At 44.5% G+C, this 19,374-nt stretch overlaps 1 protein-coding gene and 1 long non-coding RNA gene across 13 annotated transcripts in view; one reads left to right on the forward strand and one right to left on the reverse strand.

Moving 5' to 3' along the window:
* sntb1 (syntrophin, basic 1) overlaps window positions 1–13,721 on the reverse strand; it is a 77,766-nt gene extending 64,045 nt beyond the window's left edge. The window contains exon 1 of one of the 5 annotated variants that reach the window (XM_036935603.1): window positions 12,720–13,714. In XM_036935603.1, coding sequence (XP_036791498.1) covers window positions 12,720–13,245 — 526 coding nt within the window. In that variant the 5' untranslated portion in view covers window positions 13,246–13,714. Of the gene's footprint in view, window positions 1–12,719 lie in introns of all 5 variants that reach the window. The other 4 variants (XM_036935598.1, XM_036935620.1, XM_036935614.1 and 1 more) reach the window with 4 other exon arrangements.
* Window positions 9,280–10,907, forward strand: LOC118937361. Of its 8 annotated transcripts, none has more exons than XR_005034656.1 (3): window positions 9,280–10,119; window positions 10,163–10,672; window positions 10,709–10,907. It is a non-coding gene; the product is annotated as an uncharacterized LOC118937361 (long non-coding RNA). The 8 variants fall into 8 exon arrangements; XR_005034650.1 differs by having other exon boundaries at window positions 10,163–10,471; window positions 10,515–10,906; XR_005034653.1 differs by having other exon boundaries at window positions 10,163–10,708; window positions 10,788–10,905.
* Window positions 13,722–19,374: the final 5,653 nt, after the last annotated feature.

The raw sequence follows: 19,374 nt of genomic DNA on the forward strand, positions 1-19,374 counted from the left end.
ACGACACAGGAGTTTGGTGAATCCTTAATTGGGGAGGACGGGGCTCGTGGTAATGACTGGAGTGGAATCAGTGGAATGGTATCAAATACATCCAACACATGGTTTCCATCCATTTGATGCCATTCCATTAACTCCATTCCGGCTATTATTATGAGCTGTCCTCCCCCCAGAAACCTCCCCTGAAACACGAGTACAGGCCCTGTTCTTTAAGGAACGAAGTAAAGAAACCTCCCCTGAAACACGAGTACAGGCCCTGTTCTTTAAGGAACGAAGTACAGAAACCTCCCCTGAAACACGAGTACAGGCCCTGTTCTTTAAGGAACGAAGTACAGAAACCTCCCCTGAAACACGAGTACAGACCCTGTTCTTTATTAAGGAACCAAGTAAAGAAACCTCCCCTGAAACACGAGTACAGGCCCTGTTCTTTAAGGAACGAAGTACAGAAACCTCCCCTGAAACACGAGTACAGACCCTGTTCTTTATTAAGGAACCAAGTAAAGAAACCTCCCCTGAAACACGAGTACAGGCCCTGTTCTTTATTAAGGAACGAAGTACAGAAACCTCCCCTGAAACACGAGTACAGGCCCTGTTCTTTAAGGAACGAAGTACAGAAACCTCCCCTGAAACACGAGTACAGACCCTGTTCTTTAAGGAACGAAGTACAGAAACCTCCCCTGAAACACGAGTACAGACCCTGTTCTTTAAGGAACCAAGTACAGAAACCTCCACTGAAACACGAGTACAGGCCCTGTTCTTTAAGGAACGAAGTACAGAAACCTCCTCTGAAACACGAGTACAGGCCCTGTTCTTTAAGGAACGATGTACAGAAACCTCCTCTGAAACACGAGTACAGACCCTGTTCTTTAAGGAACGATGTACAGAAACCTCCCCTGAAACACGAGTACAGGCCCTGTTCTTTAAGGAACGACGTACAGAAACCTCCCCTGAAACACGAGTACAGGCCCTGTTCTTTAAGGAACGAAGTACAGAAACCTCCACTGAAACACGAGTACAGGCCCTGTTCTTTAAGGAACCAAGTAAAGAAACCTCCCCTGAAACACGAGTACAGACCCTGTTCTTTAAGGAACGATGTAAAGAAACCTCCCCTGAAACACGAGTACAGGCCCTGTTCTTTAAGGAACCAAGTAAAGAAACCTCCCCTGAAACACGAGTACAGGCCCTGTTCTTTAAGGAACGAAGTACAGAAACCTCCCCTGAAACACGAGTACAGGCCCTGTTCTTTATTAAGGAACGATGTACAGAAACCTCCCCTGAAACATGAGTACAGGCCCTGTTCTTTATTAAGGAACGATGTACAGAAACCTCCCCTGAAACACGAGTACAGGCCCTGTTCTTTAAGGAACCAAGTAAAGAAACCTCCCCTGAAACACGAGTACAGGCCCTGTTCTTTATTAAGGAACGATGTACAGAAACCTCCCCTGAAACATGAGTACAGGCCCTGTTCTTTATTAAGGAACGATGTACAGAAACCTCCCCTGAAACACGAGTACAGGCCCTGTTCTTTAAGGAACGATGTACAGAAACCTCCCCTGAAACACGAGTACAGACCCTGTTCTTTATTAAGGAACCAAGTAAAGAAACCTCCCCTGAAACACGAGTACAGGCCCTGTTCTTTAAGGAACGATGTACAGAAACCTCCCCTGAAACACGAGTACAGGCCCTGTTCTTTAAGGAACGAAGTACAGAAACCTCCCCTGAAACATGAGTACAGGCCCTGTTCTTTATTAAGGAACGATGTACAGAAACCTCCCCTGAAACACGAGTACAGGCCCTGTTCTTTATTAAGGAACGATGTACAGAAACCTCCCCTGAAACACGAGTACAGGCCCTGTTCTTTAAGGAACGATGTACAGAAACCTCCCCTGAAACACGAGTACAGACCCTGTTCTTTATTAAGGAACCAAGTAAAGAAACCTCCCCTGAAACACGAGTACAGGCCCTGTTCTTTATTAAGGAACGATGTACAGAAACCTCCCCTGAAACACGAGTACAGACCCTGTTCTTTATTAAGGAACCAAGTAAAGAAACCTCCCCTGAAACACGAGTACAGGCCCTGTTCTTTATTAAGGAACGATGTACAGAAACCTCCCCTGAAACACGAGTACAGGCCCTGTTCTTTAAGGAACGAAGTACAGAAACCTCCCCTGAAACACGAGTACAGGCCCTGTTCTTTATTAAGGAACGATGTACAGAAACCTCCCCTGAAACACGAGTACAGACCCTGTTCTTTAAGGAACGAAGTACAGAAACCTCCCCTGAAACACGAGTACAGACCCTGTTCTTTAAGGAACGAAGTACAGAAACCTCCCCTGAAACACGAGTACAGGCCCTGTTCTTTATTAAGGAACGATGTACAGAAACCTCCCCTGAAACACGAGTACAGACCCTGTTCTTTAAGGAACGAAGTACAGAAACCTCCCCTGAAACACGAGTACAGACCCTGTTCTTTAAGGAACGAAGTACAGAAACCTCCCCTGAAACACGAGTACAGGCCCTGTTCTTTAAGGAACGAAGGAGAGTAAGTAAAGAAAGGTATCAACATCTAACAGAAGTGTAAGACTATCAATATGCATAGAAGCTGACAGATCTGGCAGACAAATAGGCCTACCTCTGCAAGGGCAGGGTATGAAGTAGTCTGACGGGAATTCCTTGCTAAAACCCCTTTCATCTAATCGTCACGCTTATGTTGTAGTTGTGGTGTCATTAGTTCAGGCGCCAGCGGGATGCTTTCAGAGTGAGGTCATACACAGAACTCAGAGTATTCCTCTCTCATTTGCCTCTCTCTCTGTCACTAATCGCTCCTATCTACTGGTTCTGCTCTCTCCTATCTACTGGTTCTGCTCTCTCATATCTACTGGTTCTGCTCTTTCTTATCTACTGGTTCTGCTCTCTCCTATCTACTGGTTCTGCTCTCTCCTATCTACTGGTTCTGCTCTCTCCTATCTACTGGTTCTGTTCTCTCCTATCTACTGGTTCTGCCCTCTCCTATCTACTGGTTCTGCTCTCTCCTATCTACTGGTTCTGCTCTCTCCTGTCTACTGGTTCTGCTCTCTCCTGTCTACTGGTTCTGCTCTCTCCTATCTACTGGTTCTGTTCTCTCCTATCTACTGGTTCTGCCCTCTCCTATCTACTGGTTCTGCTCTCTCCTATCTACTGGTTCTGCTCTCTCCTATCTACTGGTTCTGTTCTCTCCTATCTACTGGTTCTGCCCTCTCCTATCTACTGGTTCTGCTCTCTCCTATCTACTGGTTCTGCCCTCTCCTATCTACTGGTTCTGCTCTCTCCTATCTACTGGTTCTGCTCTTTCTTATCTACTGGTTCTGCTCTCTCCTATCTACTGGTTCTGCTCTCTCCTATCTACTGGTTCTGCCCTCTCCTTCCTACTGGTTCTGCTCTCTCCTATCTACTGGTTCTGCCCTCTCCTATCTACTGGTTCTGCTTTCACCTTCCTACTGGTTCTGCTCTCTCCTATCTACTGGTTCTGCTTTCTCCTTCCTACTGGTTCTGCTCTCTCCTTCCTACTGGTTCTGCTCACAGAACTCGGAGTATTCCTCTCTCATTTGCCTCTCTCTCTGTCACTAATCGCTCCTATCTACTGGTTCTGCTCTCTCCTATCTACTGGTTCTGCTCTCTCATATCTATTGGTTCTGCTCTTTCTTATCTACTGGTTCTGCTCTCTCCTATCTACTGGTTCTGCCCTCTCCTATCTACTGGTTCTGCTCTCTCCTATCTACTGGTTCTGTTCTCTCCTATCTACTGGTTCTGCCCTCTCCTATCTACTGGTTCTGCTCTCTCCTTCCTACTGGTTCTGCTCTCTCCTATCTACTGGTTCTGCTCCCTCCTATCTACTGGTTCTGCTCTCTCCTATCTACTGGTTCTGCTCTCTCTTTCCTACTGGTTCTGCTCTCTCCTATCTACTGGTTCTGCTCTCTCTTTCCTACTGGTTCTGCTCTCTCCTTCCTACTGGTTCTCTCTATATTGCTGCCACTTTTATAAACACTTATAAACACTCACTATCACCCTGTCTGTTGGCTTTGGCTCGCTATGTTCTGTTCTCCACTGTGTTCTCTGTGTGTGTGTGTGTGTGTGTCAACACATTTAGAAACTCAACTAAACCAATATCCTGGAAACTGTCAATAACCAGAATCATTAGAATCTGTACCTGTGTGTTCTCAACTCTGTTCCAAAATAGAAATGTTCCATTTTAGTAGAGGGGAAAATAAAAGTAGGCTGGGGTCCATTATGTTTATTGCTATGCCTAGGAGTCTGTACTTCCTGCCAAGGAGTCTGTACTTCCTGCCTAGGAGTCTGTACTTCCTGCCTAGGAGTCTGTAATTCCTGCCTAGGAGTCTGTACTTCCTGCCAAGGAGTCTGTACTTCCTGCCTAGGAGTCTGTACTTCCTGCCTAGGAGTCTGTAATTCCTGCCTAGGAGTCTGTACTTCCTGTGGGGATTGTTTGTCACGCCCTGGCCATAGAGAGGCTTTTTATTCTCTATTTTGGTTAGGCCAGGGTGTGACTAGGGTGGGCATTCTATGTTCTTTTTTCTATGTTTTTGTCTGTCGTTGTCTCTGATTGAGAACCATACTTAGGTAGCCTGTTCCCACCTGTGTTTGTGGGTAGTTGTTTTCTGTGTTGTGTATTGCACCTTGCAGAACTGTTCGTTTGTTGTTTTTGTTGGTATTTATTAAACATATTATGAATACTTACCACGCTGTACCTTGGTCCTCTTCTCCTTCTCCCCACCACATTCGTTACAGAACTAACCACCACCAAAGGACCAAGCAGCGTGTAATGGACTCCTGGACATGGGAGGAAATATTGGACGGAAGGGACCCTGGGCACAGCCGGGAGAGTATCGCCGTCCGAAAGAGGAGCTGGAGGCAGCTCGAGTGGAGCGGCGACACTACGAGGAATTGGCTCTGGGTAACGTGCACGAGAGGCAGCCCCAGAATTATTTGGGGGGGACGCACACGGGGAGATTGGCGGAGTCAGGTAGGAGACCTGAGCCAACTCCCCGTGCTTACCGTGGCGAGAGAGAGACCTGGCAGGCACCGTGTTATGCGGTGAAGCGCACGGTGTCCCCACGCATAGCCCGGTGCTCTACATCGCAGCTCCTCGAATCGGCCGGGCTAGAGTGGGCATCGAGCCAAGGAGGGATGATGCCGGCTCAGCGCATCTGGTCTTCAGTGCGTCTCCTCGGCCCGGGTTATACGGCACCAGACCAGTGCGGCCTGTTCCAACTCTCCGCATTTGCCGGTCTAAAGGGGGTATCCAGCCAGGACAGGTTGTGCAGGCTCGTTGCTCGAGACCTCCAGTGCGCCTCCACGGCCCAGTGCATCCGGTGCCTCGGCCAAGGAGGAGGCCGCCTGTATGTCTCCCCAGCCTGGTTTGGGGGGGGGGGGGGGGGGGGGGTACTGTCAAGCCCTGGCCATAGAGAGGCTTTTTATTCTCTATTTTGGTTAGGCCAGGGTGTGACTAGGGTGGGCATTCTATGTTCTTTTTTCTATGTTTTTGTCTGTCGTTGTCTCTGATTGAGAACCATACTTAGGTAGCTCTTGCCCAAATGGGTTTTGTGGGTAGTTGTTTTCTGTGTTGTGTATTTGCACCTTGCAGAACTGTTCGTTTGTTGTTTTTGTTCAAGTGTTGGTATTTATTAAACCTATTATGAATACTTACCCACGATGCACCTTGGTCCTCTTCTCCTTCTCCCGACGACATTCGTTACATCGTTTTTTGCTACAAAAGACTAGAGCTCAAACTGAATCTGAATAATTAACTCGTGTAAGATTTCTTTTTTGATAATTAATGTATTTGCAAACATACAGCAGGAGAGAATAATGACTGCATTGAAATAGAAATAACATCTAAAAATGTATCATGGTTTGGTCGTGTTCTTACTCATCGACCACATTGTCCTGTTAATTCATGTGGTTTGGGCCGTACGTCTCTACTCCATCCTGCTTGTTCGTAGAAAAACGGTCCGAATGAGCTTTCTGAATGAATCAACGTCACCATAGAAACCCAGCTGGTAGAAACCCCAAGTCATTGAGAGAATCTCAACCTAATGGTTGGGTGCAAGTCATTTCTTCTTCAGTTATTATCCATACAATGGAAGCCATTATAGAAGCCGGCATGTCTCTGAATTCTGAAATAACATTAAATCTATCTGCCCTATTGTCAGGTGTATTAATAACCAAGTCTTTGTGTTGTCAGCCTGTTAACTAGACACAGCCATTAGAGCTAGTTACATGTATTAACGTGGGAACAGAATGGAGAGCTTTGTTAGCTGCACTTATTGAGCCGAGAGAAGAAAATGGCTAATTTGACGTGAGTAACTTCTGGATGAATAAAACAACCAGGAACAAAAGGGGACTTTTTTTGATGAGACTTTAATTGCAGAATAGAATGGAACTCTTGTTTTTACCTCCTCTGAATGGGCAGGTAGATACTGCTCCAGAACAAAACACAAAATACACAGAGGTCTACAAGGTATATTTTCCCCCTCTGCCGCCTGAAAAGGTCTGATGTTATCAAAGCAAGAACAGGTACTTGAACGCCCGGTTCAATGGACTACAGTTTATATCAACTTTAGCAGAAATATTTGTAAGGACCGTTTGGTGGAAGAAGGTGAGGACCAGGATGCAGCGTGGCAAAGTGTTCATGTTTTTAAAACCGTAATGAACACTGAACAAAACAAATAAAACGACAAAACAACAACAGTCCTGTGTGGTGCTGAAAAAACACTGAACAGAAAATAAATCACCCACAACTCAAGGGTGAAAACAGGCTGCCTAAAGTACGGTTCTCAATCGGGGACAACGATTGACAGCTGCCTCTGATTGAGAACCATACCAGGCCAAACACAGAAAATACCAACTCATAGAAAAACAAACATAGACAACCCCACCCAACTCAAGCCCTGACCATACTAAAACAAAGACATAACAAAATAACTAAGTTCAGAACGTGACAATATTAGATCATATCACAGTGAGATTGACTGTGTTCATAGCATGACTTCTATGTTAAGAACAACAAGGTAGGGAGTCTGTGTTAAGAACAACAGGGTGGGGAGTCTGTGTTAAGAACAACAAGGTGGGGAGTCTGTGTTAAGAACAACAAGGTGGGGAGTCTGTGTTAAGAACAACAAGGTGGGGAGTCTGTGTTAAGAACAACAAGGTGGGGAGTCTGTGTTAAGAACAACAAGGTGGGGAGTCTGTGTTAAGAACAACAAGGTGGGGAGTCTGTACTGGAGCTTTATGGGGAAAACAAGCAAAGGAAAATATTCAAATAATGATTTCAGTCAAACAATCAAACAGTAAATTCACAGAGTGGATAACAGGAGTGTTGAGAAAACTGATGTATAAACTGTACTAGGGCCAGGAGTAGATGGTTCACTCTGTCATCACAGCTTGTGTGTGTGTGTGTGTGTGTGTGTGTGTGTGTGTGTGTGTGTGTGTGTGTGTGTGTGTGTGTGTGTGTGTGTGTGTGTGTGTGTGTGTGTGTGTGTGTGTGTGTGGCCTTCCTACTACTAACAGCTGGTGTAGTCATGAAAGCTTCTCTGATGACACAACAACCAGTCAACATGCAGAGAGCGTTGTAGTCCTGACTGCCTGCTGATCACACACACACACACACACACACACACACACACACACACACACAGGTGAATGTGATGACAGCCAGGCAGTAGACAGTAGAGGCTCAATGAGACACACACACAGAGAGGTGAATTTTGATGACAGCCACGCAGTAGACAGTAGAGACTCAATGAGAGGTCACTTCAGCACTAGAGACTACCATAGATGTTTACAACCTGTGTATTACACAGGATATAACATCATTGTGTGTGTGTGTGTGTGTGTGTGTGTGTGTGTGTGTGTGTGTGTGTGTGTGTGTGTGTAATACAAACAATGTACCTTTTCTAGAAAATGATATTGACATTGTGATGTAACAACTGTTTGTCCGCCTTTAAGTGAAGGACTTCCCTACTGGGAAGAGGTGTAGTGAAGTTTCAACTGAGAGAGAAGCTGAAACACGGGAGTCCTCTGGTGTAGTGAGGCTTCAACTGAGAGAGAAGCTGAAACACGGGAGTCCTCTGGTGTAGTGAGGCTTCAACTGAGAGAGAAGCTGAAACACGGGAGTCCTCTGGTGTAGTGAAGTTTCAACTGAGAGAGAAGCTGAAACACGGGAGTCCTCTGGTGTAGTGAGGCTTCAACTGAGAGAGAAGCTGAAACACGGGAGTCCTCTGGTGTAGTGAGGCTTCAACTGAGAGAGAAGCTGAAACACGGGAGTCCTCTGGTGTAGTGAGGCTTCAACTGAGAGAGAAGCTGAAACACGGGAGTCCTCTGGTGTAGTGAGGCTTCAACTGAGAGAGAAGCTGAAACACGGGAGTCCTCTGGTGTAGTGAGGCTTCAACTGAGAGAGAAGCTGAAACACGGGAGTCCTCTGGTGTAGTGAGGCTTCAACTGAGAGAGAAGCTGAAACACGGGAGTCCTCTGAGTATTACAGTAAAGCACAAATCAGCTGTTTCCTCATCTTCACTCCAATTCCTCTGACCAGAACTCAGCTTCTCAAGTACAATACTGTATCTCATACACGGTGTACTCAAAGGCATACATTGTAATCATGTTGTAGTCGTTGCTGTACATTATCCCCATGCTTCATTCATAATTCACAAACATAGAACATGCTACAGTGTGTACATAGTGTTATTCAGAACAGTCTTTACACACACACACATGACGTTGAATGTCTGGAGTGAGAGAACTCTCAGGAGGACAATGCATTCCAACCAGAGGAGGCTGGTGGGGGGAGCTGTAGGAGGACAGGCTCATTGTAATGGCTGGAATGAAAAGCCTGGAATGGAGTCAAACATGTGTTTTCCATATGTTTGATACCGTTCCAATAGTTCCAGTCCAGCGATGACAATGAGGCCGCCCTCCTATAGCTCCTCCCACTAGCCTCCTCTGACTCCAACCCCGTACTGTCTTTGAGCTTATCATTACAGCAGACCTCTGCTCTACCCTGCTGGGACCCTACTTCCTTCTGCTGAACTGTAATAACCCTGCTCTGTGTGTGTGTGTGTGTGTGTGTGTGTGTGTGTGTGTGTGTGTGTGTGTGTGTGTGTGTGTGTGTGTGTGTGTGTGTGTGTACGCAACTGTAATAACCCTGTTCTCTCAGGGGAAGGTCACACTGTTTATACAGGCTTTATGTTGCCTGGTTACTGGTTACAGAGTGAGGTAGAGGTTGTTTATGTTGTCTGGTTACATAGTGAGGTAAAGGTTGTTTATGTTGTCTGGTTACATAGTGAGGTAGAGGTTGTTTATGTTGTCTGGTTACATAGTGAGGTAGAGGTTGTTTATGTTGTCTGGTTACATAGTGAGGTAGAGGTTGTTTATGTTGTCTGGTTACTGGTTACATAGTGAGGTAGAGGTTGTTTATGTTGCCTGGTTACTGGTTATAGAGTGAGGTAGAGGTTGTTTATGTTGTCTGGTTACATAGTGAGGTAGAGGTTGTTTATGTTGTCTGGTTACATAGTGAGGTAAAGGTTGTTTATGTTGTCTGGTTACATGGTGAGGTAGAGGTTGTTTATGTTGTCTGGTTACAGAGTGAGGTAGAGGTTGTTTATGTTGTCTGGTTACATAGTGAGGTAGAGGTTGTTTATGTTGTCTGGTTACTGGTTACATAGTGAGGTAGAGGTTGTTTATGTTGCCTGGTTACTGGTTACATAGTGAGGTAGAGGTTGTTTATGTTGTCTGGTTACTGGTTACATAGTGAGGTAGAGGTTGTTTATGTTGCCTGGTTACATAGTGAGGTAGAGGTTGTTTATGTTGTCTGGTTACTGGTTACATAGTGAGGTAGAGGTTGTTTATGTTGTCTGGTTACTGGTTACATAGTGAGGTAGAGGTTGTTTATGTTGTCTGGTTACATAGTGAGGTAGAGGTTGTTTATGTTGTCTGGTTACTGGTTACATAGTGAGGTAGAGGTTGTTTATGTTGTCTGGTTACATAGTGAGGTAGAGGTTGTTTATGTTGTCTGGTTACTGGTTACATAGTGAGGTAGAGGTTGTTTATGTTGCCTGGTTACATAGTGAGGTAGAGGTTGTTTATGTTGTCTGGTTGCTGGTTACATAGTGAGGTAGAGGTTGTTTATGTTGTCTGGTTACTGGTTACATAGTGAGGTAGAGGTTGTTTATGTTGTCTGGTTACATAGTGAGGTAAAGGTTGTTTATGTTGTCTGGTTACATAGTGAGGTAGAGGTTGTTTATGTTGTCTGGTTACATAGTGAGGTAGAGGTTGTTTATGTTGTCTGGTTACTGGTTACATAGTGAGGTAGAGGTTGTTTATGTTGTCTGGTTACATAGTGAGGTAGAGGTTGTTTATGTTGTCTGGTTACTGGTTACATAGTGAGGTAGAGGTTGTTTATGTTGTCTGGTTACATAGTGAGGTAGAGGTTGTTTATGTTGTCTTGTTACTGGTTACATAGTGAGGTAGAGGTTGTTTATGTTGTCTGGTTACATAGTGAGGTAGAGGTTGTTTATGTTGTCTGGTTACTGGTTACATAGTGAGGTAGAGGTTGTTTATGTTGTCTGGTTACATAGTGAGGTAGAGGTTGTTTATGTTGTCTGGTTACTGGTTACATAGTGAGGTAGAGGTTGTTTATGTTGCCTGGTTACATAGTGAGGTAGAGGTTGTTTATGTTGTCTGGTTACTGGTTACATAGTGAGGTAGAGGTTGTTTATGTTGCCTGGTTACATAGTGAGGTAGAGGTTGTTTCCTGGATTCTTGGATGCAGAGAAATATGGATTGGTGACATTTTTTATTATTTGTGTGTTTGTGTGTGTGTGTGTGTGTGTGTGTGTGTGTGTGTGTGTGTGTGTTTGTGTGTTTGCGTGCGTGCGTGCGTGCGTGCGTGCGTGTCAGCCATCAGCCATCAGCCAGCCAGTGTTGTTTTGGGCAAAACTTGATATTACACTCCCAGTCCTGTGATGCACGATTCCCAAGGTTGGATGATAAAGATTTCCTCAGAAATTCAAAGTATTTGATTTCGCAACATGGAGAGGGAGTCGCCTAAATATTTACCAACAAAGGGACATAATATTATTTCCTTATTCTGTAAACTGTTGACGTTGCTGATAGGCCTATTGAAAACATGTATTTTAGCAGGTGATAATGTTTTGTTTTATAGCACTATATAATGCTCCAAGGCTAATTTGAGTTTTTCTAGATTTAGAACGTAAAACAACATTTATAAGGCAAACATTAACCCTTAGGTCTTGCACAGAAAAGAGTTACATTGTTTAAGCCTATGTTGCAGAACAGTGATTACACATTATTTTCTCAGAATATTGACACACACACAAAAAAAATACGATTTTAAGGTGGTTAGCCATCAAGTGACAGAGTTGACAAGCCACTTACGGAGTTGACAACAGATACTCAAAAAACAGATATATTTTTGCCTCTAAAAGTAGAAGTTAAATACAAACGTTTGTAAAGTATGGAAAATAATTCATTTAAAAAATCCCCAATAAAAACAACCATTCTATTAGATTGTTCAGCACTCTGATAGAATTGATATTTTACTTCATTCAAAATTCCTATTCTTTCATAATCGGCTATGAAAAGCCAACTGACATTTACTCCTGAGGTGCTGACTTGCTGTACCCTCGACAACTACTGTGATTATTATTATTTGACCATGCTGGTCATTTATGAACATTTGAACATCTTGGCCATGTTCTGTTATAATCTCCACCTGGCACAGCCAGAAGAGGACTGGCCACCCCTCATAGCCTGGTTCCTCTCTAGGTTTCTTCCTAGGTTTTGGCCTTTCTAGGGAGTTTTTCCTAGCCACCGTGCTTCTACACCTGCATGGCTTGCTGTTTGGGGTTTTAGGCTGGGTTTCTGTACAGCAGTTTGTGATATCAACTGATGTACGAATAGCTATATAAATAAATTTGATTTGATTTGATCTATAAATCAGGCAGAGAGAGTTGATAGTTGGTTGTTACCATGGTAATTCCAATATTGTTTGTTTAAATATATTTATGCAATATGACACCTCAGGGTTTTGTGATATATGGCCAATATACCACGGCTAAGGGCTGTGTCCAGGCACTCCACTGTCATGCTTAAGAACAGCCCTTAGCCGTGGTATATTGGCCATATACCACACCCCCTCGTGCATTATTGCTTAATTTGAGAACTTTCCAGACCATAAGTGGTCTTGTTGCACTAAATGTAATGAGAACACGAATAAGAGGTCATTATGGTAGAGCTCACCCTGCTCATTCCTGATTTGAGTTGACCAAATCTCCAGACACATCTTTTAGGAATCACCGTTTCGAGATAAATAATCTTTAAAGTCACGGAAGGCTATTGCAAGAAACAACCTAAGAATTTTTCAGTTAATCTTCATTATTGCCCCAAAAAATGTAACACTATTTTGGAATTTCAAATGGGCATCCTTTTGCCCCGTCATTGAGCCGACATGGAAATGAATCATATTGAAAGTATTTAGAAAATGGAAGAACCAGTTGACAGAGGTTGATCACTCATATGTTTGAGAGCAGAAATATTAATGTGCGTAATTCCTCTGGCAGCCTGCATTTAGATTTGAGGATGCCCCCGGGCCCCCACACTTCACCAAGAAAGAATGTATCGAACGACAGTTGGTCCCGTTCCGTTCTTACCTTCTAGCGTCACCTCTCTCCCGGCTCGTTTGAGCCCCTGCACCGCCTCGTCATGCGTAGCGTCCCGCAGGTTCACACCGTTCACCGACAGAATCGCGTCACCGACATACAAGGCTTGGGTTTGATCCGCAGCCAGACCTTTGAAGATCTTACTAATAAGTATCGGCATTTTATTCTCTTTTCCTCCCTTTATGCTGATGCCGAGTCCTCCTACCTCTTGCTTTGTTACTTTCACACATCTTTTTCTGTTTGCGATCGCTTCTGGGACTTGCTCCTGTAAATCCGTGAAAGCTGTCCTCACCGCAGTTTTCGGACTGTTTGTGTGATCCGGGTGAGTTGCGTTGCACCCGTAAGATCCATTGGTGATGCCGTTTAGGGTCACATTCTCTCCCAGGTCCTCGCAACTCAACGTTAGAGCTTCTTCGTTCAAGTTGGCCAGAACATTGTGCCATCGGTCCCTCACTAAAACCTCCAAAAATCCACTTTTTTCTACTCGGTTCCCCGAAATTACTGTAGCTACCGCCATCTTTGAAGCATTCTTATAATGCCATGTGATTAAAACTCAAATAGGACTTTACCCCCGAACTTCTCAGCATGGCTTTCCAATAGTTCAGCAACTTCAGCTAACGGCTCTTTTTTTTTTGGCAACATAACCTAGTCCCTGCTCCAACAGTCCATATCCTCTTTGGGTGGAGCAAACTCGAAGGGCAATCCCACTAAGCAAATCACATTTCTATCCACACAGAACACTGCCGAGAGCTGTGCTGAAGTTCAAATGACATGTGTAGCCCACACTAACGTAAATGTAGAGCGTCATACCTTATCACAGCCGTATTACATTCATTATTACCACCCTTTGACAAACATTACCAGGCATGCTGGGTTTTATTCAGAGGGCGACCCGTGTAAAGGAATGTCCCAGTGTTGGGACAGTTGGAACTTTGGAGGTGTCCGCTAGTAGACTTTTGCCTGTCCCGCTCTCTCTCTCGTGCGGTCCATGCAGCGTGCCAGGTGCGCGTGGTTTGCTCGGCCTCCGCAGCGGATTTGTTGTGGGGGTTAAACACAAAACTTGCATTTAAAAAAAGTGAAGTCGTATTTCCTAACATCTCACGGACTAAATGCACTTTCAATGGTCAATACACGTGTAAAATAGCCTATAATAACCTAATAATCTACAAATATACATTATTATAGGCAAATTGGGAATGAGCATATTCTATGAGTTATTTGTAATGGATCATATACTAGGCGTGGTGGTTACATTTTTCCAACGAAAAACGCTGAGAATTTTACAGAAATATGTAAACGCCATCTGAAACACGATGAGAGAACGTTACAGAAGTACTGTATGTTAGCGCCATCTGATGGTGGAGAGAGAACCGGCCTAACCCTGCTGTCTGTCAGAATACACAGCCTATAGTCCTGCTGCCTGTCACAATATACAAATCAGTGTCCAGTGCTGTCTGTCACAATATACAGTCTATAGTCCTGCTGTCTGTCACAATATACAGTCTATAGTCCTGCTGTCTGTCACAATATACAGTCTATACTCCTGCTGTCTGTCACAATATACAGTCTATAGTCCTGTTGTCTGTCACAATACACAGTCTATAGTCCTGCTGTCTGTCACAATATACAGTCTATAGTCCTGCTGCCTGTCACAATACACAGTCTATAGTCCTGCTGTCTGTCACAATACACAGTCTATACTCCTGCTGTCTGTCACAATACACAGTCTATAGTCCTGCTGCCTGTCACAATATACAGTCTATAGTCCTGCTGACTGTCACAATATACAGTCTATAGCCCTGCTGTCTGTCACAATATACAGTCTATAGTCCTGCTGACTGTCACAATATACAGTCTATAGTCTATAGTCCTGCTGTCTGTCAGAATATACAGTCTATAGTCCTGCTGACTGTCACAATATACAGTCTATAGTCTATAGTCCTGCTGTCTGTCACAATATACAGTCTATAGTCCTGCTGTCTGTCAGAATACACAGTCTATAGTCCTGCTGTCTGTCACAATATACAGTCTATAGTCCTGCTGACTGTCACAATATACAGTCTATAGTCCTGCTGTCTGTCACAATATACAGTCTATAGTCCTGCTGTCTGTCACAATATACAGTCTATAGTCCTGCTGTCTGTCACAATATACAGTCTATAGTCCTGCTGTCTGTCACAATATGCAGTATATAGTCCTGCTGTCTGTCACAATATGCAGTATATAAGTTTCCTGAGCAAAAATGTATAAATATGTATTTTTAGTTAAAAAAAATAATGTTGGACATAAAACTGTAAAAACACCAGCAAATCAGATCCAAGTGATTTTAATTGCTGAAATCTGTTCTAAAGTATTCCCAATAGAGAGATATATGTGGAAGTACACGAGTGTAAGCAGGGTTTGAAATGTTTTAGTCAAATATTGTATCTGTTTGGGCTTCTTGTGGTCAATTTGGAGTCTACAAATGATCTGTTATTATGTTCTGGCACCCTGGCCATCCGCTCTAGTTGATGATTGGCTGAATCTAGTTGATGATTGGCTGAATCTGGTTGATGATTGGCTGAATCTAGTTGATGATTGGCTGAATCTGGTTGATGATTGGCTGAATGTAGTTGATGATTGGCTGAATCTAGTTGATGATTGGCTGAATCTAGTTGATGATTGGCTGAATCTAGTTGATGATTGGCTGAATCTAGTTGATGATTGGCTGAATCTAGTTGATGACTGGCTGAATGTAGTTGATGATTGTTTGAATGTAGTTGATGATTGGCTGAATCTAGTTGATGATTGGCTGAATGTAGTTGATGATTGTTTGAATGTAGTTGATGATTGGCTGAATGTAGTTGATGATTGGCTGAATTTAGTTGATGATTGGCTGAATTTAGTTGATGATCCAATCTTCATTTTTTTCTTTGCATAATATCAAAACAGTTTTTCCTCCTCCTCCGGTGTGTTGGAGAGAGAGAGAGCGTTCTTTCTGTCCTGGGAATAGAGAACAGAAACATTTCTATTAATATACACATCTGATCTGCTCAGGAAAAAAAAAATCATCATTTTGAGATCAGACAAAAAAAAATCTATCCCAGAGTAAAGTCTACCTAGCCCTTTCTATGGGGGAAGCTGAAACTAGTCCCTATTTAGTGCACTACTTTTGACCAGGGCCTATAGGGTTCTGGTCAGAAGTAGTGCACTAGTTTTGACCAGGGCCTATAGGGTTCTGGTCAGAGGTAGTGCACTATAGGGAGTAGGATGCTATTTCCTGTTTCCTAAAGCTCCATATCCAGAGGAAACCCTTCATTCAGGGCTGGTGGGGCAGAGCCTCACCTGTTTTGAGCCCAACCTGTTTAGCTAAAACAATTTTTTTTTGTGTGCCTGTTTTGCATGCTATTTTGGCATTAATTCGTGTCACATATCAGTTTGCAAACAATAAAAATAAAAAATAAATGTAGTTAATAAAGCCACATACAAACATGATCTCTTTTTTGCTTTCTTGAGTAAGGCAGCTCCAAAATGCAGGTGTTTCAGCCTACCTCAGTGCTTTCTGTGGCGGTGGAGCAGCCAGCGGAAATTACGGCGCGTAGGGGTTGGTAATATTCTCTAGTTGCGCTGTGATTGGCTCAGTGTTCTGTCACTCATGGGGACACTACTTCACCAGAAAATAAATTCCAGCTCCTTGGGTGCTGCCATAGAGGTACATTAGAAGTGCCCATCCGCCCTCCCGAGTGGCACAGAAGTCTCAGGCACTGCATCGCAGTGCTTCAGGCATCACTACAGACCCGGGTTCAATCCCAGGCTGTGTCCAGAGACAGCAGAGGTTCAAACTGTAGATACCAGGTCCTACATTTTAATATAAAAATAGATTTTACCAAACAAAACTATCCTACATTGTATCTCTGGGATCCTCAGGATGACAAATCAGAGCAAGATTACTGAATGTAAGTACATTATTTACCTTCAGAGGTGAATGTATCAAACCAGTTTCCGTGATAAACATTTTGTTGTTGTTGTTGTGCAACAGCATGGTATTTGTTCACTGTAATAGCTACCGTAAATTGGACAGTGCAGCTCGATTAACAAGACTGTAAGCATTGTGCCCATATAAGACATGTCTATGTCCTGGAAAGTTCTAGTCACATTAGCGCACGTTAGCAACAACCGTCCCGGTATAGGGACACCGATCCCATAGATCCCCTTACTAAATCTCGGACTTCAGTGAGTTATATATTGAGATTTCCCAGTTCCCAGTTCCCAGTTGTTGAACAGTTGTTCCCAGTTGTTGAACAGTTGTTCCCAGTTGTTCCCAGTTGTTCCCAGTTGTTCCCAGTTGTTCCCAGTTGTTGAACAGTTGTTCCCAGTTGTTGAACAGTTGTTCCCAGTTGTTCCCAGTTGTTGAACAGTTGTTCCCAGTTGTTCCCAGTTGTTGAACGCGGCAGAAGTCATGCTGGATTGACATCATGTTCAATGTTAAGAGACTACCTGATTGGATGATTAGAATGATATATAGCAGGAAGTAAGGACATATTTAGAGAAAGAGAGAAAGAGAGAGTGTTAACAAGAGAGGAGAGAGAGCGGAAGAGAGAGATAAAGAGGGCATTAACAAGAGAGGAAGAGAGAGCATTAACAAAAGAGGAGAGAGAGCGGAAGAGAGAGATAAAGAGGGCATTAACAAGAGAGGAAGAGAGAGCGTTAACAAGAGAGGAGAGAGCGGAAGAGAGCATTAACAAGAGAGGAGAGAGAGGAAGAGAGAGCTTTAACAAGAGAGGAGAGAGAGGAAGAGAGAGCATTAACAAGAGAGGAGAGAGGAAGAGAGAGCGTTAACAAGAGAGGAGAGAGAGGAAGAGAGAGCGTTAACAAGAGAGGAGAGAGAGGAAGAGAGCGAGCGAGAGAACTGATATTCCAAGAATAAGCATTTTAGTCTAATGAGGCATACTGTTACTTTTATGTGCAAATTAGATATGAAACAAGACTAATGTTATTTGTGTGAATTACCTTCAAAATAAACAAACAATAGCGGTGAATTTCATTAATTATCATATTACTTTATTTTTGTATCATTGAAATAGTCATCACCATGTCATTAGCTAATTAATTAACAACAGACGAACACATTTATAGTGAGGTCTAAACATAGAAGTATTTTCTTCTGCGGTTCTATTTAATGATCAGAGTCTATTCCTGGTAATAGCGTGAAGGATATCTGTGATGATCGTCCTCTTATCTCTGTCCCCTAAACTACAGTTAGGCCTGATTATGAATAAGCAGACAATGTTTATGGAACTGTTTATGAGGCACATGTATTTATTGAATATAATGTGGGACTAGCGATGTATTTCGATGTCTTGATTGTGGATCACCTGCAAACGAGAGGAGACGTATGAGAGTGTCACGTTCTGACCTTTATTTCCTTTGTTTTGTCATTATGTAGGATGGTCAGGGCGTGAGTTGGGGTGGGCAGTCTATGTTTGTTTTTCTATGATTGGGGGATTTCTATGTTTCGGCCTAGTATGGTTCTCAATCAGAGGCAGTCATGGGCAGGCAGAGTGGTCATGTGGGTGGGTACAGGGTCAGGGTCAGGACAGGGTCAGGCAGAGTGGTCATGTGGGTGGGTACAGGGTCAGGGTCAGGCAGAGTGGTCATGTGGGTGGGTACAGGGTCAGGCAGAGTGGTCATGTGGGTGGGTACAGGGTCAGGCAGAGTGGTCATGTGGGTGGGTACAGGGTCAGGCAGAGTGGTCATGCGGGCGGGTACAGGGTCAGGCAGAGTGGTCATGTGGGTGGGTACAGGGTCAGGGTCAGGCAGAGTGGTCATGTGGGTGGGCACAGGGTCAGGCAGAGTGGTCATGTGGGTGGGTACAGGGTCAGGCAGAGTGGTCATGCGGGCGGGTACAGGGTCAGGCAGAGTGGTCATGTGGGTGGGTACAGGGTCAGGGTCAGGCAGAGTGGTCATGTGGGTGGGCACAGGGTCAGGACAGGGTCAGGGTCAGGCAGAGTGGGCATGCGGGTGGGTTCAGGGTCAGGGTCAGGCAGAGTGGTCATGTGGGTGGGTACAGGGTCAGGGTCAGGCAGAGTGGTCATGCGGGCGGGTACAGGGTCAGGGTCAGGCAGAGTGGTCATGTGGGTGGGTACAGGGTCAGGGTCAGGCAGAGTGGTCATGTGGGCGGGTACAGGGTCAGGGTCAGGCAGAGTGGTCATGTGGGTGGGTACAGGGTCAGGCAGAGTGGTCATGCGGGTGGGTACAGGGTCAGGGTCAGGCAGAGTGGTCATGTGGGCGGGTACAGGGTCAGGCAGAGTGGTCATGTGGGCGGGTACAGGGTCAGGAAAGGGTCAGGCAGAGTGGTCATGTGGGTGGGTCCAGGGTCAGGACAGGGTCACACAGAGTGGTCATGTGGGTGGGTACAGGGTCAGGGTCAGGCAGAGTGGTCATGTGGGTTGGTACAGGGTCAGGCAGAGTGGTCATGTGGGTGGGTACAGGGTCAGGACAGGCAAGGGTCAAAAACCAGGAGGACAAGAAAAATAGAGACTGGGAAACCACAGGCGCTGACAGGATGACCGCTGGTCAACTTGACAAACGAGACGAACTGGCACAGACAGACAACTCAGGTATAAATACACCAGGGGATAAGTGGGGAAGATGAGCGACACCTGGA

Source organism: Oncorhynchus mykiss, chromosome 2, assembly GCF_013265735.2.
Source record: "Oncorhynchus mykiss isolate Arlee chromosome 2, USDA_OmykA_1.1, whole genome shotgun sequence".
Taxonomy (NCBI): Eukaryota; Metazoa; Chordata; class Actinopteri; order Salmoniformes; family Salmonidae; genus Oncorhynchus; species Oncorhynchus mykiss.